General features: G+C 49.3%; 1 protein-coding gene across 9 annotated transcripts in view; it reads right to left on the bottom strand.

The window, feature by feature from the left end:
* Positions 1-24,648, bottom strand: part of synrg (synergin, gamma) — a 30,004-nt gene extending 5,356 nt beyond the window's left edge. For 4 of the 9 annotated variants that reach the window (XM_047035306.1, XM_047035308.1, XM_047035309.1 and 1 more), the window contains exons 1-20: positions 24,569-24,648; positions 20,268-20,308; positions 19,046-19,179; positions 18,345-18,472; positions 17,889-17,994; positions 17,491-17,602; positions 15,772-16,065; positions 14,090-14,371; positions 12,708-12,788; positions 12,334-12,530; positions 11,440-11,682; positions 11,194-11,336; positions 10,272-10,390; positions 9,888-9,950; positions 7,956-8,897; positions 3,596-4,174; positions 2,250-2,413; positions 2,056-2,109; positions 1,883-1,979; positions 1,141-1,289 (exon numbers count right to left, since the gene is read on the bottom strand). In XM_047035306.1, coding sequence (XP_046891262.1) covers positions 1,141-1,289; positions 1,883-1,979; positions 2,056-2,109; positions 2,250-2,413; positions 3,596-4,174; positions 7,956-8,897; positions 9,888-9,950; positions 10,272-10,390; positions 11,194-11,336; positions 11,440-11,682; positions 12,334-12,530; positions 12,708-12,788; positions 14,090-14,371; positions 15,772-16,065; positions 17,491-17,602; positions 17,889-17,994; positions 18,345-18,472; positions 19,046-19,179; positions 20,268-20,308; positions 24,569-24,603 — 3,963 coding nt within the window. In that variant the 5' untranslated portion in view covers positions 24,604-24,648. The remainder of the gene's footprint in view (positions 1-1,140; positions 1,290-1,882; positions 1,980-2,055; positions 2,110-2,249; positions 2,414-3,595; positions 4,175-7,955; positions 8,898-9,887; positions 9,951-10,271; positions 10,391-11,193; positions 11,337-11,439; positions 11,683-12,333; positions 12,531-12,707; positions 12,789-14,089; positions 14,372-15,771; positions 16,066-17,490; positions 17,603-17,888; positions 17,995-18,344; positions 18,473-19,045; positions 19,180-20,267; positions 20,309-24,568) is intronic. The other 5 variants (XM_047035313.1, XM_047035314.1, XM_047035307.1 and 2 more) reach the window with 4 other exon arrangements.
* Positions 24,649-27,048: the final 2,400 nt, after the last annotated feature.

The raw sequence follows: 27,048 nt of genomic DNA, 5'->3' as shown, positions 1-27,048 counted from the left end.
AATAGTCACATAGCCTAGTTGCAGGTTATTATCTTAGAGGGCAAAAAAAAGCCATCAGCCTCTTTCCTTCCCCTTCGGTCTCTCCTCCCAGGAGGCCCTCGGCCCACAGCACACGCATCTCAGTCCCTTCCTCTGCTCCTACGCTGGCTTCCCAATGAACATGTTAGCATTCATCTTTACATTACAGGAAATGTAGTTTGTTTATCTCCGGGCAGATTTCTATGCATGTGCTGCTCCTCACTCCAACTTTCACCCCTTTCTCAATCCCTCCTGTCTGTATGCCTGTCTGTCTCCTATCTCATCATCCCTCCCTCCCTCCCTCTCCTTTCCTCTCCTCTCCGAACTGACATTATCTCAACTCGAGACGTCCAGCCAGCAGCATTATCAGCTGGCATTTGAGAAGTAATATTCTTCCCAGGGCTGGCTGGCTGCAGGGATACGGCCAGTCCATCCCCTCTGCTCTGCTGCTGTAGAGCTAGCAGACTGGAGACTAATCCACACTCCCCCGACCTCTCTGTCACGCACACTAAACACAGGCTACAACACTGCAGCTGGAAACACTACTCTGATAACCATACTGGGACTGATCTGATAACCATACTGGGACTGATCTGATAACCATACTGAGACTGATCTGATAACCATACTGGGACTGATCTGATAACCATACTGGGACTGATCTGATAATTATACTGGGACTGTTTCATGCTTGGTCCGACTCACGGTGATACAGTTGGTCATACAGTAGGTGAGATAGACTGTTAGTGTTATGGTAGTTTGATGAGATCACACTTGGTCAACTAGTGATTCGGTGTTATGTTCAGTATGTAATGTCCTGCAATCACTACGGTGAGGTTACCCTTGTTATATTGAAAAGCCATTCTGGCTCATGCCAGTGAATGAGACTTTGTGGGTTAACGACGTGTGAGAGAGAGAGAGGGTATTTGTGTATGACCGAGTGTGTGTGTGTGACTGTAACGTGTGTGTATGTATGTGACGGAGTGTATGTGTGTGTGACTGTGTGTGGGTATATGTGACAGTGTATGTGTGTATGTGACAGTGTGTGTGTGTGACTGTGTGTGTATGTGAAAGCGTGTGTATGTGACAGCGTGTGTGTGTGTGACAGTGTGTGTGTCTTACCGCCAGGTTGCTCAGGGACATGAAGCCCATCAGGTTGTTCCACACTCGGCTGATGTCCTTCAGCAGCTGCTGCAGCTTCTCACAGCACACCGCCGTCGCCTTGACGCCCAGCTCGACGCGCTTGGTGACACGGTACACCTCCACCACGCCTGTCTCAAACACACGCACGCACGCACACAGTCAAGCCAAAGACCAGCAAAGTCTCCTTCACCAACATGAGCCAGATACAGTAGGGAGTCCTCTGGTGTCAAACAATGCTAATAAAATCAAAACCTCTGAAACCAATCTAGTGTGGTCACAGCTGTAACTCTCTGCAGCTATTCCCAGTTTAAAAGGGGGAACGGTGATTGATTCAAGGTTGAGCTGGCTGGCCGGGGGTAAGTCGAGAGATCAAAGATCTTTTATGGCTGTGGGTACGGACAAGCACATTGTGTTCCCTCTGCAAGCCTCCTCACTGTGGCACGCGTGGCACTTGTAGCTCATTAAAACCAGACACTGCTGTCTGGTCAGGAGCTACAGACGCTAGCAGGCAGGCAGAGATAAACCTTCACACGTGGGTAGGCTAGCGTCCACAGGCTATGCTAGCTCTGCTTACATCTCCCCCTCCCTCTCTCCCCCCCCCCTCCCTCTCTCTGAGGGGCTGAGACCATGTTGGGGCTTCTGCCTGCGGGCTTGCGAGCCTTACATAACAAGTTGTGGACCACCCTGTTGTTTTATGTGTGTGTGTGTGTGTGGATCTCACCCAGCAGGTACTCCATGCCCTGGGCGGACTGGATCACCTCGGTGCAGACAGCAGAGCTGCTGATGCCGTTCAGGGTGTTGTTGGCTTTGGTGATGACCTGAAAGGACAGCACACACACACCAGGATGAGTCGGAGGTGCGCACACACACACACACACACCAACAGTAACACACCTGTAGGGCACTCTCCAGACACCTCTGCCACTCGTAGGCGTAGCGTTCACTCTCCTATGAGGACAGAGCAGGTTTAACAACGGGCACCAACACAGAACAACAAAACAACCGCTGAGCATTTGGTAGCTATTAACAGCTAACGGGAAGTGAGTGTGTGACTTGGCTGTGGGCGAGGGAAGAGAGGCCCTGCTCACCTCCACCTCGCCGGTCAAGTCCTTGTACTTGTCTCTGATGACGGGCAGGGCGGGCTTCTCGCTCAGGGTGTTGGAGCGGTCCCTGAAGGGCTGCTCTGGCGCCGGGGAGGGAGGCGAGCGCCCGATCTCCTTCTCCCCCAAACTGTGGCTGCGCTTGTGGGAACCTGAGAGGAGGCACAGGGGGGAGGGTTAGCCGTGGATGTTGATGTTCCATGAGCTCGTTGTTGAAGATGCAAGCTACTCTTCTTTACAAGGGGGAGAGAGAGAGAGAGACAAAGAAATAGACACAGAGAGAGAAAGAGAGAGAGACAAAGACACAGAGAAAGAGAGAGAGAGACCTTCATGAACCTGCAAGCATGAATATACATACACACATCTATCCATTATTCCAATGGTCCGTTTAATGACTACTTTTAGTAGCCTTGCTGATGGCTTACTCCAGAGATATGCACCTGTTGTTTGCTAGATGGTAATTGGGGTTTTCACTGAGATCCCATTCTGTGTCTAATTCCTTCCGGACAAAGACAGCAGAAAACAAACACTTTATTTGCGACAAGCGATAATTATGTACAAAACAGTGCCATGCCAAGCAGGTAGGAATAATTCATGAGGGGGCTAGCAGAGAGTAAAGAGGAGGCCCTCAGCATGCACACACACACACACACACACGCGCACACACACAAACACGCGCACACACACAAACAGAGGAGCTGAGCCTGAATGAGGAGAAGGGCAGGCGCCTAGCAGAGTTTGTTGGTCTGAGACAGGTAATCTAGCCCCCTGTTGGGACCTACACCTTCCTCACAACACCAGGATAGCTCTAACAACACACACACACACAAAGAAACTCACACACACACACACACATTACAGTCCCCATTGGGCAGAGGGAAGAAGTACAATCCTCTCATTCACACAAATTACAACACTGGGATAAAAAAATCTATGCAAGGGAAATTAGCTTTTTATCACACTGGAGGAAGGAAGCGATAATAAATTAAGCTAGAAACATAACACCAGAAAACAGAGGTAAAAAATGAATACCCTCGAAGTGGATGTGGTTAATTCCTGTTTATGGATTTTTGCAGAGCTGCGTTAATTAATCTCCCCTGGTCCTCAGATAGAGAGGAGGGGCCAGCTGTAGTCACAACACTGCCATCTGTTGACCTTCAGCGGTACTGCAGCAGGCTGCCTTTGGGACCACGTGCTTTAAGGTGATGAGAGTTCACATAACAGCAGACACCCATCCATCAACGCTGGAGAGTGTTGATCTAATCTACTGGCAGAAGATCACACAGCCTGGCTGACATAACTCGACGAGGTGGGAAAAAGAGATGTCGACTCACCTTGTACAGAGAGGTCAAAGGTCGCCAGTTCGTTTTTGATCATCTCTTCGCTGGATTTGACCTTGGTCTGGGAGCTGGCCTTCAGGAAGTCAGACTTGCCAAATTTGGGCTTGTCCCCCTGGAAAGCCCCAAACTCGTCTGTGGCCTCGCCTGGGACGCCCTCGGAGCCGGCCTCGCCGTGCGTGGCCGCGGGGGAGTCCGACTTCTCCGACACTGTGCTGGCAAAGTCCCCAAAGTCGTCGTCCTCATCCGGACCGCCCTGCTCGCTCGAGCCAAAGTCGGCGAACGCCTCAAACTTGTCGTCCGCGGACGCCGAGTCATCGGCGGTGAAGGCGGTGAACTGGGCCGCGGAGGCGATGCTGACGTTATCGGCGATGCTGACGTTATCGGCGCTGCCGAACAGCGTGTCCGTCCTGTGGGCTGTGGGGGGGGAGGGCAGGGCCCCGGGCACGTCCCCCTCCTGGCCCGGGGGCTTCCTGGCTGAGGCTGACGGACACTCCTCCCTGTCTGACCAGTCGAAGCTGGCCAGACTGCTGACCGTTGACGCTCCAAAAGGGTCAAACTTCATGTCCTCTCCTTCTGTAATGACAACACAGAATACCTGTGGCATACTGTACAGTAGCAGCTGAAATGTACTTATTACCCAGCCTGGACAAGGCGAACAAGTTATTAAAAACAAGATTGGCTAAGCTGGTTTTTTATGATGCTGAATCTTTTTCAAACTGTTCTGTCGCATAGCGAGGTTTGACGTTCAAAGGCTACAGCGACGCTGGGAATCAAAAGGTGTCGGCTTGTTCTCAGCCACCCACTGTGACGTGGAGATGATGGAGTCTAAAAGGGTTCCTGAGGTGCACTGCTGCATGAATAACAGACACACTTCGAGGCAAGACTCCAAATGGACGTCATCCACCATCCAGGGGTCCGGGTGTTGTGAAGCTCAAAATGACGGACTAAGAATAGAGGCAAATAACAAATAAATATCTAGGGTACAATATTTTAGCTTGTTATCTGTGCAATGTTTACAAAAACTACTGTCCCATTTCAGAGACGTCCTTCCTCTCTATTCAGAGCTTCTTGGCACCTGCCCCATGTGTGCCAACGATACAAAGCTGCTTATTAGCGGCGTACCGACAGCCTTGGTAACCATGCTCAATGGAAACGTGACCGGAGGGAGGTGCTTGTCTCAGTAACGGATTGTCATGGCAACGTCGGTGGTGGAACCGTTCGCTTTGTATCGATTCTGTTCCCCTCAAACTGTGTTGTACATGTGTAGCAAACGTCCATGTGAAATCAATGACAAGAATCCGAGTGGGCTCCCTGAAACACACTAACACACAGCTGCACACACACACACGCGTGCACACACGCACGGAGCTCAGTCACCGCTCAACACACCACTGAACAGAACCACAGCAGTCATCAACAATTTGTGAAATTGACAAGGAGCTAGCACGGTAAGCTCGCGGGAGCTAGATCCAAACACAAATTGCTGAGAAACGGAACAGGAGGAAAATAAGACGATACGCGTATCAGCCATACCAACAGTCAGATTTATTACCACAACATGGGGAGGGAGAGAAAGAAGAGAAAGACCACAAAATACTGTGAGGAAAGGGTCTGGAAATACAAGAGATAACTAACACTTGTAAAAGGGTATTTTAATCGTTCAGGATACAACGGCATGCAGAAATTCAGAAAGGAAAACAAAGAAAACAGTTGAAAAGCGTCTCAAGAGAAAGAAGAGAAAACAAGTGTAGGATATAGAAGAAGCAGTGTAAAAGAGATCCAGTATGAGAAGGCACATTCACAGACTAAAATGAGGAACTCTCAGGGGGGGCCTGGTCACTAACGAGGGGGGAAAAAGCAACAGGGGGGTTTTCCCCCCCGAAGAGAACAGAGAACACTTGAAAAGCCAAGTTCATTCAGAAGGACAAGTTTCAAGGCAGGTGCTGTTAACCCTTTGAGGACCCGAATGTCTCAGAAATATTTCTCACGACATAAACTCGAAAGCCTTTTGAGACCCGATTTAAATCAGGATGCTGTCATTTCAGATCCATATTGCAGGAGTCTGAGGAGGACTATGCCTATGTTGCATTTGTAAGGACCAGAGGTGCAGCATTACATTATGTTTGATCACAAAAAGAATGATCTATGCATCCAAATTGTTCTGTAACCACTTGTTGGGGCACTAAAAGGGTTAAAGAAAACAAAGAGAGGTCTACCAGACATCAACACCTTAGACAAAGCCTTCATATTGTCCAATTACAGGTGCTTAAAAAGATTTAAAGAGACAGTATCTTTTTTTCTCTCGCTACCTTTGTGATAAACTTGTGTGCACAAGCTCTTAGGACCCATTCAACAAGAGCAGGACAGGATTTATCAAGACAACATTAAATCCTTGACCTAAAATGTGTTCAATAAATATCCTAATAAATACATTTCATCTTCAAATAGTTAACACATTAAAACAATACCAGGAAGTCTAACTAGTTCCAAAATAAATATGAGTAAATTTTCCTGTAATAAAAATACACTATTAAATCTGTATGAATACATGTTCTTTTTTCTTTCTTTGATAAAAACATGTAATACTGATATGCAGAAAATGGCATTCTCAAATATGTTCTTGTCAATTTCACAAATTGATTTAGCAGGCACTCTGCAGCATAAAGCAAGGCAGGGGGGAAAACTAACAAGACTGTGTTCTCAGAAAGCCAGTTCACAGACCCACACGTGATAAAAACATACCTGAAAACCATGGACACATGAAATAAACCGCCTTCATTTGGAGCCTTGAGGCCCAGAAAGCCCCCAAACCAGGAAAAGAGGTACTGTCTCTTTAACAGGCAAGACGTCCAGGAACATAGTGCAAGCGTGGTGAGGTTCACACACTCAGAGGTCTGTCGGCTACCTTCTTTTCTCCCTCAGAGAGGATTTCTTTCTAAGGAACTTTCTATGGATAACACTATAGATGGAAGAATCAGATGGAACCAAGAAAAAGCAGCAATTAACAGCTTCTGGGGAAAGTGTGAGCGCTTGACTGGGTCGTACAGATCACATCTAGTGCTTTGCTGCGGCTCCAGGGTCTGCAGTGATAACTACATTTGTCTTCCTACTAGTACAGAAGCCCAGCTTGGGTAAACTGGGTGTACTAAATTATGTCAACGTAAGTCATGTCAACGTTTCGGGGGATGAGGGTCTGAAAGCTTGTGACGACTCGCACTAACTATGTTCAGGGTGCACGTACTTGCAAAGGTCCTTGCACATACAAGGTTGAATATGAGACATGGCATGGAAGATGAGATGCCAGGTGAATAAATGATGAGCGCTGGCTGTTATGGAAAAGGCCTGGCCATGGGGGTGAATCAGGATCCAGTGAGAAGTGAAGCGCCCAAGGCAAACTCTCCCTGGAAGGGACTGTGCTCTCAGGCTCATCTGATTGAAAAGCTGACCTTTGACCAACCAGTACTGATGTACACTGGAGGGCATCCGACCAATAACGTATTTGGAGGTGGAGAAGCTCCAATGGAGATCTAATATCTAACAGTGAACACTAAAAAGACTATGATGTCTGCAACAGGAATACTGACTGAGACACACACATACAGTTTCGGCCATAAATGCTCCCCCCCCCCTCCCATCAGTTCTAAAATATAGTATCTCCTTCAAAAAGCCTTACAACGAATCTCCAATCAATACTCAATTCCTTACTTGGGCCTTAAGTGCCGGACAGCAAATGTAAATACATTTTGCCAGTGGAGAAGGGAATGTTCATGAGCCTACAGTAGACAGTGACACTGAGGATCAGTCACCTGACCTGAATGAACTAACTCCTTCCCTGCAGCTCCCTAAACACAGCCATGCTCCTGCATACTTTATATTCAGCTGCCTTCATCAACACCAACACACACTTTTACACACACGCATGTGCGCACACACACACACACACACACACAGAGAGCCTGGGGGTCTAAATGAGTGAGCGGAGGTGGAGGCAAAGACCAGGGATCGATGAATGGAAAAACACATTACTCAAAACATACTTACCGAAATCACCATAATAATAGTCAAATGAATAAATAAATCTATACGTAAACCGGTGGAATATGACATGGGATAGAGATGAATGACAGTGTTGGGTGTGAGGCCATAATGGTTATGATGATGTAGTGCTGTGAGGGTCTGTGTGAGTGCATGTAGTGCAGCCCTGGAGCTTACTGCCTGCCCTTTGACCCCATGTTTTAGTGGGAGCTGTAGGGCACTGAAGGGGGGGGCGGATACTAAGCCACAGCCAGGCCTGGGATTGGTCCTGTGTGTGACTGGGCGTGGCCTCACCAGAGCAAGCGCACTAGTTCCTCACCTGCGGCGGGGGGCTGGTGGGCAGAGAGGCCGGGCAGGTCCAGAGAGCTGTCCGACATCACATGCTTCAGGTCTCCGCCCATGTCGGACAGCTTCATGTCCAGCTGCACTGAGAGGGCGTCCTCAGAGTCCTCCTTCCCCACGCTGCTGCCCCCGATGGACGGGAGGTCCAGGGACTTGACGGAGGCCGAGTCCTCCTTGCCTTGCTTGAAGGCCGCCACTTTGTCCACCAGGCTCTTCTCCGAGGCCCCCAGCGCCGTGCAGAACTTGGAGGACTGGAAGTCGGCAAAGTCGTCCGAGTCGCTCTTCAGGGAGGAGAAGGAGCCGCCGCCGCTCTCTTTGGCGTTGTCGTAGGCCCCGCCCCCTTCCAGGGACAGCTGTTTAAAGGCGTCGTACTTGTCAGAGGCCTGCAGGGGTCTCTGCTGAGACGCCCCCTCCCCTCGGCCCCCCGCGACGCCCTTGTGCTCGCCCCCGGAGCTGCCGAACGCCATGAAGTCCGCAAAGTCGTCCTGGGGCGTGGCCACGCCCCCTCCCGCCGCGGGGCCGGGGGCTGCCTCGGAGGAGCCGAAGAGGGCGAAGTCGCCAAAGTCGTCTGCTCCTCCCCCAGGGTGCTTGCCCCCCCCTGGAGGAAGCACGAGAGCAGGGTGGGGCACGGGGGGGAAAGGGCTGGGCTTGGCCTCAGCTGGGGCGGAGCCAGAGGGGGCCAGAGAGGAGAACAGGTCCAGGTCGGCCATATTGAGAGGATTTTTAGGCTGAGGGAGAGAAACTGCTGCTGGTGTTTGTTGCTGTTGTGAAGACTGAGAATTAGGGAAAGGAGGAGGGAAAGAGGGCTGAAAGATCTTGGCCTGGTCTGAGGGGTCTAGTGGAGAGACGCTGTCGGCGGTTTTAAAGTCTGTGAAGCCATCGTCAACGCTGACAGACTTGAAATCGGCAAATCCGTCCCCTGCGAACACAGAACAAAAACAAGACAATTGGGGAGGGCATTGAAAACCCGCCTTCAACACAGCCGTGAGACAGGGAGGACATTGGCATGACGCTAAACAGCAGAGCCCTGCTCGGCTTGGATTTGCTCATTTCGCAAATCCTACAAGAAAGAGCTGGCAGGATTAGTTATGGCTTCGTCACATCGCGGACGCTCGCAGTGAATTCCAAGCCATCGAGCAGACCTCGCTGCACGAGCCTATCCAGAAAACACACTGCTTCGAGAGCACAGCACACCTCACTGAACAAAGATGAGGGAGTCTACAGCGACACACACACACACACACACACACACAGAAACCACAACATGCGCTAGGGCTGGCAGACCCATACCGGGACAGGAAATGATTAAGCCATATTTCAGGTTGAAAGTACTCCCAGTCTAACCTCCAGACTCTCTGTAGTGCTGTGATCGCACAACAAATGATTCTTCTTTTCCCACTATTCAAACCACTATATTTATTTCCAGGTAGAGCTACAGAAACCTCTAAAGAAAGGGGCTCTGTATAGAGGCCGGGCCTGCAGACAGAGAGGAAAGGTCACCGCAAGCAGGACTTACTGGAGTCACGTGAGCTGTCCCCAACTGAAACTGTTCTAGGGAAACGGGGGCAGGACACAGAAACTGCATCAACACTGGGCGAGTGCCCTCCAAAAGGTGTGCGCAAGTAAAAAATGGTTTCATCGCACAAAACTTCTAGCACACGGTTTCTTTTGTCAATATGACATACTGTACATCTTTTTCAGTCAATTTTTTCAGTTAAATTATCCAACTCAAAATATAAGGTATGAACCCTTTCTTTCCTCTCTAGAGAAAAAGAGGGCGCCATAAAGGATGCTTCACTACTAGTGAAGTGCTCCCTGTGGTAACGCTACTAAACTGGTGGCGTTTAGTTGGGTAGGAGTTTGTGTGTGTGTCCCAGCTCTGTGCCAAGGAAGAGGGAGTTTTCCTTACCTACTGGTTTCCGGTCTGCAGGTGGTTCAAGCTGTCTGAACACACTGTATTTGTCTCCAGAGTCTGGGTCAAAAACAAAACAGAAACAAGTTTAAAGCGGGCTGTGTACATGGTATCTGACAGATAGGACAGGGATCAAAGAAGTGAGATATTCGGCTGTGCTTTCAGATTGTGTGTGTGTGTGTGTGTGTGTGTGTGTGTGTGAATGTGTCTGACTGAGGTATCTAGGTGGGGGGTGGAGGGACTGGGTGGGGGGACGGACAGGGTGGGGGGGGGGAGGACAGGGTGGGGGGACGGACAGGGTGAGGGGACAGACAGGGTGGGGGGACGGATAGGGTGGGGTGGGGGGACAGGGTGGGGTGGGGGGACGGACGCAGGAGGTACCTGGGGCGGGGGGGGCAGGCTCCGCTGGCTGCTCCACAGACAGCTGCTTGAAGACGGCGTACTTGTCCGAGGCCGAAGACGAGCCCGAGCCCAGGACCGGAGTCAGCAAGGAGGCAGCGCTGCAGAGACAAACAGCCATGTCCAGTCAGCGGCGACCAGGAAGGCCAACACTAACCCCCCCCCACACAAACCTCCTCCCTCCATCTCCCACACTTAATCCACCTAAGCTGCCTGAGCTGATTGGACACTTACAACCATGGAATCCCACAGAGCTGTACACCAGACTGGGCCGCAGATAAGAGGCAGGGACGAATATGAGGAGGGAAGAAGCCCCCCCCTCCATCCACCCGACGCCATCTTCTTCAAAGCCGGCCCAGTCGCCAGGGTTACACCTGCCAGCGCAGGCTGACGACCATCCACGGGCGTTTTCACTTTTCATTTTAATTAGTCAGTGATCTGAGACTCTGGAGGATATGAGATGAGGGGCTGAAACAATCAGGCCTGTTTGGCTGTGGGTTTTTTTTTTGTGCGTGAAAGACAGAGAGAGTGGAGGGACTGGATTGTAAAGAGACTATGCCACTCAGATGTGAGCGCCTTTATTTTTGCCGTTCCCTTTGTCTTTCTTAAAAGATAATTGCCTCGCAGCTCTCTCTCCCTGGGAGAGGACAGGCTTTCTTCCGCTCAGGTATAAGAATATAAAGAAGTGAGCTTATCTACCGTCCGTTGAAACGAATTCATTAGGATGATGCCTTGAATCATTGCAATGCACGGGAGCGTATTACAGGCTATAAAAGGAACTGTGTAAGCTTCAATACTTTCAACCATATTATTCTCAGTGATACTTCTACAAAACAGTCACTTATTGTAATACTTTCATAACTTTTCGTTGTCTCTCCTGTGCCAGGCCAGTGTGGTGCATTACCTGTTCTGGGGCTGAGATGGGCTTGCGCCAGGAAAGCTTCCCCCAGACTCTCTCTGGAAATCGGTGAAGGACTGCTCTCCAGCCCCTCCAGCCTTGGGGGCCTCCTGGAAGTCCTGGAAGTCGTCGTCGTCCGTCTTGGTCCCCTGAAAGCAGAGACGACAGAAAGGTTGGATGCGTTTGCCAGATGCAGTCGACCAGGGACGGTCGAGCATCGACATACTGAACGTTCCCCCCCAACCCCCTTACCTGCACAGGTGGGAAGTTCGGGATGAAGTTAGCGGGGGGCTGGACGGCAGGAGCTGCGGTCGGCATGGCCATGACGGCTGCAGGCGGGGCGGGCATCGCCATGGAGACCGGAGGCTGGGTCATCATGGGCTGCTGGTGCTGGGGCATGACTGGGGCCATGGCCATGGCCAGAGCAGGCAGGTTGGGTACAGGCGGAGAGGGGAACTGACTGAGGATATCCACGCTCATGGCTGGTAGACCGCTCTGAGACAGGAAATGAGGGGGTTGGTGCCGTGGGATTGGTCGACAACGACAGGGAACAAACAGACTACTCTGAGGGAGATCTCTGTGGATGAAATGCAGACTTGAATGCCTACAACTCGCCGAATTCATATGACTCATTGAGCTGGAGACGCCCAGCTGAGTGCCTCGTCTTCTAACCCCAGTGCTCTCTGTCATCCCTCCACCAGGAAGCAGGCGTCTACATCCAGCTAAACCCTTCATTAGTCAACTTCCATTCCAGTAGCTGCTATCAGTTTTTTTTTTATTACACGGCAACACAAAAAGCCCCCCCGAAGGCTTCTGTATTTACATAACAAAAGGAGTCTCATTATTCTCGGCAACTGCAGCTGTGGCATGCAGAATGAGCTGAGTGGCGCCTGCCACCGCTGGTGAATTTGCGTTCTCCCAGGAGTGGCTGTGACAGTGGCAGGCAGGCTGGCTGGCTGGGGCTAAGGGGGTGATAACAGGCACTGCTGTCGGTCTAGGGCCTAGGGGAGCTCAGTCACACTCACTTAGTGTCCCAACAGACCAACCAGCGCCACACACGCACACTTCCACAACTGTCTGCCGCTCCGTCAACAGCTAATGACACATCCCCTTAGAATGTGGGGAAGTCATTTGCATACAGCATACCTGTGCTACACCAATGAGGGCCAGCACTGTGTACAGCTCCTCCTTGGTCAGCATGCCAGGTGTGGTCCGATTGGCCGAGGCCCAGATCTGTCCGAGGGCCTCTCTGGGAAGGCCTGAGGACATCAGGATGGGGTAGAGCTTGGCCGTGTCAATCCCTGAAGGCGTCATGGTGAACTCCAGAACCTTCTTGAACATCTCTGTGGAGAAACATGAGGATCAATGAAAACAGTCAGCCACTCCAAGACAGACAGACTTATGATTAATAAAAAAAATAAAATACAAATGGGAACAGACACAGAAACTATCATCGGAGACAAATGATCCCGATGCTTGGATGAGCATTCACACGAGGAATGTGTGCGATCCGTGTTTACCTGGGATGAGACTGTCGTTGTACAACCAGCCAGGCACCATGGGCTGGATCTGCTCCTGCTGTGGATAAGCTCCAACCCCTGCTGACGCACACACACACACACACACACACACACACACACACACACACACACACACACACAGAAGAGTTAGCTTACAGGCTTACTGGATCCTGGCACACTGTTCACAGAGTCTCCCGGACACACAGCTCATGGAGTATTCTGCACCTGTAGCTCTGGAGGCCTCGGTACTGATGTACTGCTTCTCTGCGCTGATTCCCTGAGCCTCCTGCAGCCTCACACATGTATTACTCTGTCCTTGGGCCCTAACCAGCCATCCTGACAGCTTCTGAGGGCCAGGGGGTGATTCGGGTTGTAAAGCAAACCAATGAGCATCTCTCTTGAATACACTCTGACAGTGGCCTGTACCCCCCCCCCCCCCCCCCCCCCCCCCACCTTAACATACTGGAGAGATGAGCTACGGATACAGGCGCGTACATCAGGGTAAGGAGGACGCACCGCCTCGCCTAACACCTTTCGTCTGGATAATGCATGTTGACTCGAGTAGCTCCTCTACACCTAATCCTCTCATTGGGCACTATCGACACTTAAATGACTCCATTACGCCGCACAGGTGTCGGCGATGAGCTGCAACATTTCCCCGGATGACAGCGAGGATAAAGACAAACAAGCCGGAGCAACCAGGAGGAGCGGAGCAGCATACAGAATCAGGACAGCGGCCAGGGACGCGTGCTCGGGCATCCTCGTTAAAACCAGCCAATCAGCATGCGCCAGAGGTCGGGCTCTGAGAGGATGTTAGACAGGGGAGGAGCAAAAGAGAGGCTTGTCGAGTTGGAAGGTATTTTTCCAGAACCCCACCCCGCCCAGAGACAGTGATTTCCCCGGTGTGTGGTCGAAGAGGTCGATGGGAGGGTCTCCTTAATTGAGTTTGTCTTGAGCTGTTCAGATGTAAACTTGAATGAGAAGGGGGGAAAACCCAGAGGCCCACACAGAATCTCCATTCAGAGGGGTCGCTTTGCAGCTACTTACCCAGGGAGAATGAGAAGGACCGGGGCATAGACTCTGGGAGTGAATCACGAAAACAAACAGAAAAGAAAGAGTGTCTGTACTGAAGAGGGTTCAGGCCAGGTGCTGTTAGTTCTGATTCTCAGTTCATCACAGAGGAATCAGAGAGAGGAAGAGTTCAATCACATTCAGACGTCTAAAAATGTCCAAATCCAAACAAAGATTCAGGATTGAATTCAGAGTACTTCCAAAGGGTTAGTAAGCAGGACAGAGGCAAGCGGTCCCCAGCTGATTGGTGATGTGTTAAGTCGTAGAGAAAGATGAGAGACTTGGCGATAACAAACGACTTCTTCTCTCACCCCCGTTGCTACTGGTCTGAGGAGGAGGGCGCGGGCCGGCGGCCGGCGTGGGCGCCGCTGGTGTGGGTGGAGCCTTGGACGGCGTTTCTACGGTGAAGACAGAACTCAGATCCCCGGGGGGCAGGGCCCAGTTCCGGGCCCTGGTGCTGGAGTGAAACTGGGTGGAGACCCTAGCCCTGGGGCCCCTCTCAGCCAGGGGTTGTTGGGACCTGAAGCTAACCTGGGCCTTCTTAGCAGCCGTGAGGTCGCACGAGGAGAAGAGCTTCTCTTCCAGGGACGGGCCTAGACACGAGGGCGAGGAACATAGAGGGTTCACCTCACGACCAAACACCTGTGACCCTCCCAGGTAGTTTCAAGTAGGAGGAGCCTGTTGCTAAGCATGAACCCTGTGTGTGTAGTGGGTCTGGATGTGATTCAGTCTACCCATCCGAAAGTAGGAGGAGCCTGTTGCTAAGCATGAACCCTGTGTGTGTAGTGGGTCTGGATGTGATTCAGTCTACCCATCCGAAAGTAGGAGGAGCCTGTTGCTAAGCATGAACCCTGTGTGTGTAGTGGGTCTGGATGTGATTCAGTCTACCCATCCGAAAGCCGGGGCTGTTTTTAAAAGACATGGTATTTTCTCCGCTTTACACATGACATGTTAACATTTCAAACGCTTCACCCAGGTGAGACTAAGAGGCTGCTTATCGCGTTTCTCCAGATATCACTTTCCAGGTCAGGGGCAGAGCATCAAAGAGCGAACGTAGCTGGTGCCATCTAAGTGGCTTATTGCAGTCGAGAGACAACTAGGTCACAAAACTCCTGAAAGGGCCGGAGATGAAAACAGCTCTGACCGTGGCGAGGGAGGAATGTTCTGGAGCCTGACCTCCTGCTGGGGCCGTCTAACTATGTGAGCCCTATAGCTGTAACTCGGGGGAGTCAGATGGCCGGGGAGTCAGATGGCTGAGCGGTGAGGGAGTCGGGCTAGTAATCAGAAGGTTACCGGATCGATTCCCCGCCGGGTCAAATGATGTTGTGTCCTTGGGCAAGGCACTTCACCCTACTTGCCTCGGAGAGAATGTCCCTGTACTTACTGTAAGTCGCTCTGGATAAGAGCGTCTGCTAAATGACTAAATGTAACTCTGCAGACCAGGAGGGACATCCGTCAAAGCCCAGGCCACCGACTGATCCGGTAGTTCCCAGGGCAGGAGACACAAACACCCTCAAAAGTCTCCCGGCGCTCATCTCCCACCACATCCTCCCAGAAATCTGCTCATCAGGATCTAGCCTCAAGACGATGACAAATACCATCGATTGCTATAACAGTAGTGTTTTCTGGTTGAAATGGTGAGGTGGTGGTGGTGGGAGGGGGGACAGAGTTGCTTGTTAGATATGGTAATTTGCTTTCACTGTTTTGGCAAATGTTTTTTTGAGCGTTCACTTAAAAGGCTTAGAATCCAGAAATGTGACGGTCTGCTGAGTGGCCTGCACCAAGGTGGAACAACCAAGGAAGAGGAGGGGGGGGGGGGCAGTTTACGGCATCACTAATGCATCAGCAAGAACCCCCTACAAACATGCTTCCACTACAGGGCTGGTAGAAGTGCTGTGTTATTAGGATCTCATGAAGACTAACGTAAGATGATAATGGTTTAAAGAAAATTCAACAAATAAAAACAATACAAAAGATGAAAGAGAGGAGTTACCTTGGAATTGGGAACTGGAGTTGACAGTAGAGTGTTGGGTGGCAGTAGGAATGGACACAGAGGCTGGGAGGGCCAGAGGGAGCGGGGAGGGGGGGAGGGGAGCGGAGGAGGGGGCAGACAGACCTGCCCGGGGAGAGGGGGAGGACGGCGGGGCCTGGGAGGACAGCGGGAAGGAAGAGGAGGAGGAGCCGTCTACAGGCCCCTGAATAAAGTCGCTAAATTCGTCATCGTCCTCGGGGACAGCGGGGGAGAGGGAGGGGGGGGCGACAGAGGGGTGGTGTGATGGCGATGAGTCTGTGAAAATGAAGAAATAAGGATGATGGCACAACACACAATGCAGAGCTAGGGTGGAAGGTGAATAGAAGTGCACCAAAATACAACAAAGAGACAGACTATTTTGTGCAGGTCAGAAAATGTAGTGCTTGGGACATCGTAAAAGATAAGGCATTACGATACGGTCTTTACATTAATCAATTTGAGTATTCAGTATTGATTAGTCTTACAGGGCTACAAATGTAAAACTTTCTGTGAAGCACAAAAATAAACTGTGAACTACAAGTTATGCAATACGGTGAAAAGATTACTGCAAACATAAACTGAACATTGACACCCTGGCAGCTAAATAAGCAAAACAAAAAACGGACAACTTCCTTAAAAGCAACACGTGAAAAAGCAGACAGTGGACATGATGAGGACTGAATCTGTTTCTCTCTCAGACAGTAAAGGAAAACAGTGTGGGAGTGTTTCAGAGAGACCCAGCCCTCTAAAGGAGTGTTTCAGAGAGACCCAGCCCTTTAGAGGAGTGTTTCAGAGAGACCCAGCCCTCTACAGGAGTGTCTTAGAGAGACCTAGCCCTCTACAGGAGTGTTTTAGAGAGACCCAGCCCTCTAGAGGAGTGTTTCAGAGAGACCCAGCCCTCTAGAGGGGTGTTTCAGAGAGACCCAGCCCACTAGAGGAGTGTTTCAGAGAGACCCAGCCCACTAGAGGAGTGTTTCAGAGAGACCCAGCCCTCTACAGGAGTGTTTCAGAGAGACCCAGCCCACTAGAGGAGTGTTTCAGAGAGACCCAGCCCTCTAGAGGAGTGTTTCAGAGACCCAGCCCTCTAGAGGAGTGTTTTAGAGAGACCTAGCCCTCTAGGAGTGTTTCAGAGAGACCCAGCCCTCCAGAGGAGTGTTTCAGAGAGACCCAGCCCTCTAGAGGAGTGTTTTAGAGAGACCTAGCCCTCTACAGAAGTGTTTCAGAGAGACCCAGCCCTCTACAGGAGTGTTTCAGAGAGACCCAGCCCACTAGAGGAGTGTTTTAGAGAGACCCAGACCACTAGGAGTGTTTCAGAGAGACCCAGCCCTCTAGAGGAGTGTTTCAGAGAGACCCAGCCCTCTACAGGAGTGTTTCAGAGAGACCCAGCCCTCTAGAGGAGTGTTTCAGAGAGACCCAGCCCTCTACAGGAGTGTTTCAGAGAGATCCAGCCCTCTAGAGGAGTGTTTCAGAGAGACCCAGCCCTCTACAGGAGTGTTTCAGAGAGACCCAGCCCACTAGAGGAGTGTTTCAGAGAGACCCAGCCCTCTAGAGGAGTGTTTCAGAGAGACCCAGCCCTCTAAAGGAGTGATTGATGGGTTGGTGGCAGTCACGGTCCTTGGGATGAGGGACCAGGATCTGGCCACAGCGTCCCGCCGGCGGCACACTGGTTGGACAAAAGCAGAGTGAGTGCGTGCGTGCTACCTGGCTTCTTGGACTGCGAGGACGGCGTGGGGTGCATCTTGGCGTCGCGGCTAAAGCCGTCCAGGTTGCCTTTGATGGCCTCCAGCGCGTCGTCGCGACTCTTCTCTCCTGTCTGAACAGAGCACAACAGACAACAGACAGGGGAGTGAGATGGAGGCCTGAAGCTAGGCCTTGTGCTATGGGAAGAGACATAGGACAAACTTCGCAGGTGTCGGGCTAGAAAAGTGTGAGGGGGAAGAGGGTATAGCACAGCGTAGTACTGGACTGGGGCTGAGACAGGGGGAGATGGGTCGGGGGGAGATGGGTCAGGAGGGGGTCAGGAGGGGGTCATGTGTGTGAGAGCGGGTCATGTGATGGACCAGGGGCGACCAGGGGCGACCAGGGGCGGCGAGGCCCACCTTGGGTTTGACGCTGCTTAGCAGCCTCAGCTTCTGTTTCTGCTCCTCAAACTGCCTCCTCTTCCTGTCCTCCTCCAGCATGCGCTGCTGCTGCTCCAGACGCTTCCTGGGTGAGGAAGAAGGGAGGTGAGGCTTGGGACAACACACGTGCTCACGTATACACACATTTACATTTAGTCATTTAGCAGACGCTCTTATCCAGAGCGACTTACAGTAACAGGGACATTACCCCCAGAGGCAAGTAGGGTGAAGTGCCTTGCCCAAGGACACAACGTCATCTGGCACGGCCGGGAATCGAACTGGCAACCTTCTGATTACAAGCCCGCTTCCCTAACCAATCAGCCACCTGACTCCCTGACTCCCTGACACACAGACGCCCAGTCACACCCATCCCACACACTGACAGACGGTAACACACACACTGTAGCAGCATGAGCCACAGAAGGGAGGCCTTACTGGTGTTCTTCTGCCATCTGTTTCTGCATGTCTGCTGTGTACTGGGGTCCCAGGGCCCTCATGCCCATGAACTGTGGCTGGCCCATGAACTGCATCCCTGGGCCCTGCATCCCCATGGTCATCCCGCCCTGGAAGCACACAAGCACATCAACATTCTTAGCATGCCTAGTCTCATTCAATAATGAATGGCCTATTCCAGCAGGGTGCGATTGTAACAGATTTCCTCGTTAGCGGTTAGCGGAATGCCTCTGTGTCCTGCCATACATCAGCGTTTACAGAAGCCTATAAACAGGCGGTGGTGGTGTTTAGACCAACACTAATCACCCTGCAATAACCAGGTCTAGAAACAGAACCAACTGCAGTCAAACAGCATTGGCGACACATTTATTTTGATCCAAAGGCTCGTTTTAGTCAGTGTCCCAAACAGACAGGAACTGATGAACGTGGGTTAAGATGAGACACTGGCAAAGACTGAGGATCAACATTAGAGCAGGTAGTATGAGGCAACGGCCTGCAAAGTGCTCTTTGGAGCCTGTTCTAAAAGGTGAGAGCTAGCTCCAGGCAGAGTCTGCTCTCTCACAAAGAGCAGCATCATTAAAGCACAGAGGATCGTATCTTTTTATCTGGTCTAAATCCTAAGATGACCAGAAAAGTCTGTGAAGTGAAACGACATCACACACACAGACAGAGACACAACACACCTGCATCGGCATGGCACCGGGGGCCATCTGGCCTCCGAAGTTCATTCCCATCATGCCTTGCATGTTGGGCGGCATCACCTGGACCATGGGGAAGCCCTGTTGCTGCTGCTGCTGTTGCTGCATGGGCAGCATGCCTGGGGAGGGAAGACAGAGCTGGGTTACAAGGCCAGACATGGAGGCTCGCGGTCAGACGCACACGCGGACAGACCCGAGAAGCGGCCGTGTGAAGTATGAAATCCCTCACTCTTGAGGGACGGGATGCTATCGCTAGCTCATTTCCTGGATGGCCAAAGAGGAGACGGGCTCAGCGCCATCCAATCTGTTCCTGAGTGTGGCTGCTGTGACAGCTCGGAGCAAAAAAACAAGGGGAATGGAGGGCGAAAAACAGAGAAAGGGTGTGTGTGTGTGTGTGTGTGCGCGCGCGCGCGTGTGCGCGTGTGTATTCTCACAGATGCTCTGTCTTCCAGCCAAAGCTCAGAGCCGCAGACCTGCTTGATTGAGATCCCAGATTAGAACAGAACTAGGCTGAATAACTGGCTCGTTCAGAGGCCTGGCGTCTGGTCACTCCCTCTGAAGTGTGTCACCACCAGCAGAGCCAATTGGAGTGGAGTATGGGCCCCTTCTGAGGAACGCATCACAAATAGCATTTGTGTCTGTTTGAGAAGTGGCATTGTCAAGTCGACCATCGGGCCTGTTGTGGAGGGGCCATGAGTTGGGTAGGGTGACTTAATCTTGTGAGCTACACCATTGTGGACCCATCTCGCCTCACTGATTACATACACGGCAGATGTTTCCATGGTAATGTGAGATGACTGCGACCCTCGGACATTGAGCTGTAGTATCGACTACTGGTGACAAATTCATCATCTATAGTCTCTAGATCAGAAGTCTTCAACCCTGTTCATGGAGAACTACCATCTTGAAAGTGTTTTTGCTCCAACCCCCGTTGTAACAAACCTGATTCAACACGTCACTCAAACCAATCCCAAGAATCCACTGGGCTAGATTAGGGGTTTGAGAGCAAACCTACAGGAAGATATCTCTCAGGGCCCAGGGTTGGAGAGCCCTACGCTAGATGATCTACTCCCTGGAGGGTTTGGGTCACACACAAGCACTGCTCACTGAGTCCTACACGGCTCTGGGAACCAGAATAGCCGGAGGGGAAGGAGCCCCCCTGGGGGTCTGCTGCCAGAGATGTGATGTCGACTGAGGGATGACTCACCTTGTGGTGGGCCCAGGCCCCCTCCGACAGGATAAATAAAACTGCAGAAGAGAAGGAGAAAGGAGAAAGTCACCACCAGACAACTAATGAGACACCGTCAGCTCAAAGCCATTCAACAGGCAGGCTCCCAGCCACAGTGAGCCTGTTGGTATGAATCAAGTTATTCATTAGGAAATCATTCACAGGTTGATAATACCAGCTCAGGGGAACAGCATGCCATTGTGAGATATTCAACAATACAACAGCATTGATTTTCACTGTAGTCACTAGTCTGTAATTTCACACCCAGAGCTAATTAGCATTCAAGACAAACGATTGCAATAATATGAATGGTAATACACCTAATAATACTGCATTTTTACGGTATCCTGGCACCCTAACCTGGTACCTAGCACCTCCCCTGGAACCTACCTAGCCTAGTAGCACCTCATGTGGTTCCCTTACAATACGGGGTACCTATCCCAGTACCTACCGTAGTACAAATCCTGCCACCTAGCCTAGAACAATAGCCTGGAACACTAGCCTAGAACACTAGCCTAGAACACTAGCCTAGAACACTAGCCTGGAACACTAGCCTGGAACACTAGCCTGGAACACTAGCCTAGAACACTAGCCTGGAACACTAGCCTAGAACACTAGCCTAGAACACTAGCCTGGTAGTTGGGACTTTTCTTCCCTGACACTTCTGTGTTGTTCCAGCATCACACTGCAGTGAGCCCCTTATTGTTCTAGCTCACTGCTTTCCAGGGAACACATGAATAAATATTGCATTGACCACCAGCACTAAATCTGACAGGCAGGAAGAAGAATTGATTCAATAACACTTTGCTGTTGCTCAGAGCAACATTTATCGATCTGCCAATGAGCTTCTTTGACAGCAGCCTTAATGGAACGCTACCACTGTGTTTTCCTATAAATAATATTATCGAGACACTGCGATTTTAAGGGGCATGGCACCTCACTGGGTCTTTCATATGGGATTTCAAAAGATTTTTCTCCCCCTGTTAAAAATGGAAACAGACGAGGAATCCACGTCACCAACCGACAAAGCGTATCCATGGGAGACGGGGCCACGTCAGTGATGGCGGTAACAGACCGCCGTGACTGCGGTCACAAAGCAGCTGGTGACGCAGACGGCTCCTTTCTCTCCCCACGTCTGTGGCCGCTCCTCCTGTGGCTCCCCGGTCACACGGAGCAGCAACAGGAGACGGCAGAGGCGAGGCATCTTTCGCGCCGCGTCAGCCCCTCGGCTAAGGCTTCAACACAGGCACATCAGTGCAAGGCCATCAGCGTGCAGCTTTTTTTAATCCTCCTATACATGCAGCTTGCTACCTCTCCAATCTGCAGTCTCTTCGGGGCTCCGTAGTTTCAAGCAAATCCAACACTAATCCTACCAAATGGTACTGGTACACTCAAAGCCATCTAAAGCAATCCTTTCCCTAATGGCTGAATAACACAACTTAAAATAAAATACGACTTTTGCGCCCCTGTCATTGCGTACCATGGATATTAGACGATTAGACTACGCAGATGAAGATGCAGATGCCTTTTGATTGGATTCCAGCTACGCCCTATAAGGCCGGTGGGACTTGGAAAGATTGGGTCTCGCTCCTGTTCAGCCCCAGAGTAGCAGCTGGACAGCTAGCTCTCACAGGAGCACCAGAGCAGCCATGCAGGCCAATGCTGAGCCCAGGATTAGCAGTGCAGATTAAACCAGGCTAGGATCAGCAGTGTTAGCAGCTGGGAGCTACAGGCTCAGCGCACTGTTTCTGCTCTGATAAAACCACAATTGTTAAGCTAATTTGACAGCCATGCAGTTTATTAACATTATGCAACCATATAACAGGGGTCCTCACCAGAAACAAACCACCACCACATTTTTCTTCCTCCAGATCTATCAAAATTACTAGATTGTACAAATGAAATTCTACATTCTGTGTAGCTGAGTTTCATGTTTGGATCTTTCTCTCCCACAGACTCAGTAAACAGACACACTGCTCACTCAACACTGATGGACCTCTCCAACAACTCCTTGATGCTTCATCTTAACTTATTGAGTTAAGGTGGGCTATATTCAATGGTGAGTTTGGTAACTTAAAAGATATGACCTCAAGTAAACCATGCTTCACACATCTTCACACATTTCATACTGTCATGCAAGTGTTGACAAAATGAATAATGGCCATGTTTAAATCCAAATATGGCAGGACCGGTTGGCACATTAGAGTCCCCAACCATTCATCTAAGTCATGGAGACTGATTACCCTAAGCAGCTTGGCTTTGAAACATTAATACACTCCTTAACTATGAAACTATTAAATAACAATTTGCCCGGGCTGGATTGATAGTCACACAGACCACATCTCCAAACCTGTCCAGGCACTTTTAATCAAGAGTAATGCCACATTCAAGGCTCCATTAAATAGTAAAAGCAGTAGAAAACATTGCAACACCTGTTGCTATTGCCCTCCTGTCTTTGCCCCTGTGTCCAGGCCCTGGTGGGTCAGACAAATGCAGGGGGGCCAGAGGAGGGATGACCTACTGGCTGATATGCTGACATGGGTTTCAGTGAGCCTATATCCATGTTGTCTGTCTGTTATTTTTCCAGGAAGGTTGTGTCAGAGCCAGTCATCAGAGGCATGTCCAGCACACACACACACACACACACACGTGTGCACAAACACACTGATTAATATGCTGTGTGATCTAATAAGTCTCAAGGTTCTGCCGTAGAATGATCTGTTAAAAAAATACCCATGTCAGACTTTGAACAAAGGAGGTATTGCGCAGCCATACGACTAACTCAATTATCTCAGAACAAGGAGGAATATGTATGTTCACCAGAAAACCACAGTTTCTGAGACAGTAGCAACACTGGCTACAGTGTTACTGTGGCTTGAGCAAAGCCCTTTCCAAAATACTGGGGTATTTGGTTTCACTGGCAGTATCAGTATCACCTGGTAAGCTTGTCCAGGGGAGCAGATCCGTCACACATTCATTATTTAGACCTCTCAGCTCAGGCTGAGGAATTGCTTATGAAAAAGTCATAAGCCTGCTCTTTTCATCTTCACAGTAAGCCTGGCTGCGTTGCCAACAGGCTAAAGTGGAACTCAAGTATCCTCCAAGATAAAGAAAAATTGACATATTAAAACAAACTCCTACACTGGTTCTCAGGAAAAGGGGATACAAATAAAGAACATCATCCATATGTGCAATCCACTGACTACAAGAAGGAAGGGTAAAATTAACTAAACATAACAGTTTGACTGGAGAACAGCACCCCCCCCCTCCTAAAAAAAAATGTCACCAGGAGTTTGACATCAACTGGATCTCCGATAAATAAAAAAAAAACTAAAGAAAAAACTAAAGAAAGGAGTGTTCAGAGAGCATCAGTGTAATTCAAGCCTGCTTTAACAAATGAAGGCATCCATGCTGGCTTGCCAAGTAGCCACGATTACTTGACGTGCCCTCTCTTAATTATTTATTTTAAAGCGTGCACCTATTCTAATATGTGATTAAGGCGTAGTTTGACGTAGTTTAAAGCGCCTTGTCCATTGGCAGTGTCGGTTGAATAGCTGGCTAAATATTCACCCTGCTAAATACTTTTTTAACTATTACCGTTGACTAGTTAATGATATTACGTACGTTATATAATAGTATGATATCAATCCTTTAAATCTCATTTCTTTGTGCCATTTAGCTACCTTCCTATTAGCTAAATCTGGACCATTGTAACGTCAGATCTAATGCCATGCTACCTTGCTAGAGCTAGCTCCTTCATTACAAGCTCAAATAATACCATCACACGTTAGGACCATGTAAAAATTACAAAGAATATAGAAATATAATTGCTAGCCAATGTCATCATGGCTGCCTGATTGTCAGTACCTATTTTAATCCATCTTTGGGGCTGTTTAACATAGAGTTAAATGTCCGGCTAAACTAGTTAATTCTATCTAGCCAACTGTAACCAATAGCATGCTCTTCAGTCGCGTGAAGACAAATCTCACACACTGGATCAAGTAAAACTGCCTGGTACAGTATACACATTTACTTGACACAACAAAAGCCAGCTGTTGTGTTGGATAGCTAGCTGGTCAAGGATAAGCCAGCTAGCTATAGTATATAGCTAGCTAGCTAGCTACCCATCTCGTCACCACCCTCTTAGCCATACTGACTTATTTTCCTTGCTATGCCAGATTTAACTCGTATCAATGTTAACAGCAGTCATCACTGAGAGTATAGTGTATACTTAATCATGTAAATGATTTAATAATGTTTGGTTAAAATTGTTAAAATACCTGCCACCTCCCCCAGATCCTGGCCGAAGAGCCATCTCGACAGCTAGCAGTTCAGTGACAGAAAGATGTCGTCGGTAATGACGATGTGTTCAGAATCTTCCGGATCCCTCCATTTATCATCCACAAGATGGCGCTGTTGTGCTTTGCGAAATAAAGCACAAACTATCCTTAATGCTAAGCTATTTGGGTTTCTTTTTTGGGAGCATCAGTTATCCGTCACATTGTAATATAAGTCTAATGTTGCGTCAAATGCAGAATAATAAACCAAACAATATGGCTTTAGTTTCCAAATACAGGCTACTGTTATAACTCTCACAGTTGTGTTTTCTTCCGGGTGTGTTGTAAAAGTACAAATGTTTAATCTTTGTAGTACACGTCAGTTATCTTGTTAATGACGACTATAAGTAATTGTTGCTTCAGTACATGATTAATAGTTTTACACAGCCAGTAGTCTTACTTTGCCCTCACGCTTAGGCCTACAATATACTGACTACTTTATTAATCTGGATTACAATTAATTTTACATTTGTCTCAAATACATGAATAATGCCAATGCTTTTGGAAGCAATTATCAAATTATATATATAATCAATGCCTAAAATTATTTAGGCTTCACTGTCCATTATACTGTGTACCCATTAATTAAACAATAACAAAATCAATGTTTTGTAATTGTTTGTTTTATTATTTTGTTTATTATTTTATTTTCTCTGTAGATCTGTCATTTGTACAGGCCAACAGAAGTACTGAGGCCTTTGTGTGGCACCCCACATATACTGATTCAGCATGGCGGCTTCATTGTTGTGCCAGTGACAAGGTGGAGTTACAAAGATGAGTCCTTCTCCTATTGTTCAGTGGGTGGTGTTGTGAAGGATTTACAGCTTAATGAGGGTAGTGTATGACAGGCTCTCTACTATCCATCACCTGGACTGTCCTGCACCCCATCACAATCCCAAATCTGATCAAGTGAGACATTCAGCACTCATTACCATTAGAGTCTTGACCACCAACCAGGAATCACAGCATTCATACATTTCATTTTCAATGTGAACGATTCGTCCAGTAGGCTACATGGACAGGGATGACAAAATTAGAAGAGTAAAAATGTGTCTTCAGTGTGGAACGTTATAATGAGTATTATTTAAATGAATACATTTTACTGCAATAGCAGTACACTGAAGCAATTGTTCTGTAACTCTTCAAATTCAGCGGTTCTATCTATTAGTGAGATTAAAAGTTATGTAGTTTTGCAGCTCCTAAATGGCCAGAAGCCCTCATCAGTCTCCCAGTCCCTCCTCCAGATCCCTTTGAATCCATTCAGGGGTCTTGAAGAGCGTGGGTCTCCCACCCTGCTGAGGGAGATGAGTTTGGCTGGGGGCCCGCTGAGTGGGCCAGGTCCCTGATGCTGGGCCAGGTCCCCCGCTGAGTGGGCCAGGTCCCCCGCTGAGTGGGCCAGGTCCCCCGATGGTGGGCCTGGCCTGGTGGTGGGTAGACTCCAGAGGTGGCCCAGGCACAGAGGTGAACATTAACCCAAGTCGACACTCTGGGCATCCCACCACCTTCCATAAATCATTAACCCCTTCAGCACCAGGTCAGTGACAGCGTCAGCATGGCAACAGCAACCTGTCAAGATTCCTCTGTACTGGGTATGATCAGTCTCCTATGTTAAAGGACAAGAAGACCCACATCTCATTTACTCCCATTTAGGAACAATGGCCAAATAGCTTCTTTCTCATTCTGCCTTATTCCTCCGATGGTCTGCTAGTAAGATTGATTCCCCTGGGCAGTGAAAGGAGACTCCGTTTGACTACTCATTTAGGATTTACAAAAGTCATCTATCACCTCGGATAATTTATGACCCATTGAATAATACGAATTAATACTCTTGTATTAGTATGTATTTTCTGTGTGTTTTTAGTTTCTGACTTTTGTGTCACCCATGTTTCCATTACAAACATCTGTCAATGTCTGTGTTGAATTATGATTTGTTCTGGACTATTCGTATTGGTTGGATGTGATAATTGAGCCCATTGTGTTGAACTCTCAAATTGCTTTTTCATTTAGTATGGTATACTGGTAAATAAACTTGTACACTGAAGCCATTAAAGTGACACAATTAGTAAACCATCTCTTCTTTTGACGTTAATCTTTGGCTATCCCTTTAGTCAGTCAAATAACTCAATGTGGATTAAAAGTGTGAAAATCTCAGATTAAAGGGAGGTCAAAAACCGCTATGATAGCTGCCTTTTCAAATCAAAGCCCACCTATCTGGTCTTTACCACAAGAAACACTGTTGGTGGTAATGAAGCCAACGTACAGTGAAGGGAGGCGATTGTTAAACCCAGGCACAACAGAAGACCTCTCTGAGATCAAGGGCTTTGATGGAGGAGTCCTCTATCAAAGCAACTCCATACATGTGTATGTGTTTCTCCGTAGAAGGTTGGCCCAAACTCTTTTTGCAGTAACCAATTAGTCCTGGC

This window comes from Hypomesus transpacificus, chromosome 15, assembly GCF_021917145.1.
Source record: "Hypomesus transpacificus isolate Combined female chromosome 15, fHypTra1, whole genome shotgun sequence".
NCBI lineage: Eukaryota > Metazoa > Chordata > Actinopteri > Osmeriformes > Osmeridae > Hypomesus > Hypomesus transpacificus.
The sequence above is the reverse complement of the archived record's forward strand: the minus strand, read 5'-3'. Positions and strand labels throughout refer to the sequence as shown.